The sequence below is a fragment of the Ailuropoda melanoleuca genome, chromosome 5 (genome assembly GCF_002007445.2).
Source record: "Ailuropoda melanoleuca isolate Jingjing chromosome 5, ASM200744v2, whole genome shotgun sequence".
In the NCBI taxonomy this organism is placed as follows: domain Eukaryota; kingdom Metazoa; phylum Chordata; class Mammalia; order Carnivora; family Ursidae; genus Ailuropoda; species Ailuropoda melanoleuca.
The window spans coordinates 53,527,558-53,529,283 of record NC_048222.1 but is presented as its reverse complement, the minus strand read 5'-3'; the positions used below and the strand labels follow the sequence as shown (position 1 = coordinate 53,529,283).

The window sequence follows — 1,726 nt, the reverse complement described above, 5'->3', positions numbered from 1 at the left end:
CCAGAGAAATGACAGCAGTAAAAGGAGATGGGGATGGTTAGGATGAGGAAGGGAGCAAGTGTGTTAGGATCACAACCTTTTTGGTTGAAGGTAATTTATGTAGTCCTAATCATTTTAAGAAATTTCCCAAGGCTGTGTTGACGTGTGTGTTTATTTCCCTTTTGTCTCCTTCATCTCTAATGTCTTTCCCAAAGTCACTGGATGGAGGCCTGTAAATACCCTTGGAGTCACTATTGCAAGCTACTAGATCAAGATTGCAGTGGTAAATAGATTCAAGTCCAAAGTTATTTTAGTATGTTTCCACAAAGACACAACTTCTTTAATTATGAAAGCACAACTTACTCAAGTCCCTTGAGAGAATTAACAGGGGAAGAGATACAGTCCGAAGCCGAACCACACTCTGATTCCATATTACAGACAAGTTTCCATTTGGATCCAGTGGTAGGTCTTCCTCCTCGTCATTAAGGTGCAAACAAACTGGGTTCCTATACAGTTGATGGTTCATGGTGTGTGTGTATGTGTGTGTAGAAGACACCCTACAAGGGGAGGGTGAGAATTGGTCATATGAATAAACTATTGATGAACCCTAACACTATCTGGTAATTACCAGGATATTGTGCATGGGATGAGTGTGAGGGCTTTCCCAATTATATTTTTTTATTTTAAAAATTTTAACAAAGCGTTAGAGTCTGGAAAATACAGCACAGGCCTATTTCACTGAAAAGTTTCCAGTTTTCTGTTAAATTAAGTATGGATAAATGGATATAAAGCACAGTGTGATGCCCTCCCCCGCAGCATCTTCAGTAGAAGGTGGGGGGAGTGAAGGACTCAGGAGAGTAGCAGTGATCCATGCCCTGGCTACCTCCCCCACTTCAATCTCCATTGCTGCTCAGCTGGAGACAGAGGAGAGGTTGTGCTTCAACTTGCCCAGGCTTAAGTCTGGGTTATTAATTTTTTTCTTTTTTAAATATTTCAAAAATTGACATTTTCAAGTATACACAAAAATAGACAGAATAGCTTAATAAGCCCCCATGTTACCCAGCTTCAAAAATTACCAACATTTACCTATCTTATTTCATCCATTACCACTTCCCCCATTTTCCTGTATTTAAAAATATTTAAAAGCAAATCCCAGGCATCATGTTTTGTAAGTTGTTAATACTTCAATATGCATTCACACTGATAAGAATTTTAAAAAAAGTTACACCTGATACCATTATCAAATTAAATACAAATGTCGAGAAGGACCTGCGGCGCGCCCTCTTCGGCCGCTCTCTGGCCGGGTCTCCCTTGGCGTCTGACTGTACGCTCAGTACTGCACCATGGGGAAGCGGGACAATCGGGTGGCCTACATGAACCCAATAGCAATGGCCAGATCAAGGGGTCCAATCCAGTCTTCGGGGCCAACGATCCAAGATTATCTGAATCGACCAAGGCCTACCTGGGAAGAAGTGAAAGAACAACTAGAAAAGAAAAAGAAAGGCTCCAAGGCATTGGCTGAATTTGAAGAAAAAATGAATGAGAACTGGAAGAAAGAACTAGAAAAACACAGGGAGAAACTATTAAGTGGAAGCGAGAGTTCATCCAAAAAAAGACAGAGAAAGAAAAAAGAAAAGAAGAAATCTGGTAGGTATTCATCTTCTTCTTCATCAAGCTCTGATTCTTCCAGCAGTTCTTCAGATTCTGAAGATGAGGATAAAAAACAAGGAAAAAGGAAAAAGAAGAA

At 40.3% G+C, this 1,726-nt stretch overlaps 1 protein-coding gene across 1 annotated transcript; it reads left to right on the top strand.

Annotated features, from left to right (window-relative positions):
- Positions 1-1,257: 1,257 nt before the first annotated feature.
- On the top strand, positions 1,258-1,724 carry LOC117802453 (protein FAM133B-like; the record flags this gene model as incomplete). The annotated part of the gene is made up of 1 exon (XM_034661709.1): positions 1,258-1,724. A coding segment is annotated over exon 1 (402 nt), but the record flags the coding sequence as incomplete, so codon positions are not given.
- Between the last annotated feature and the right edge of the window lie 2 nt (positions 1,725-1,726).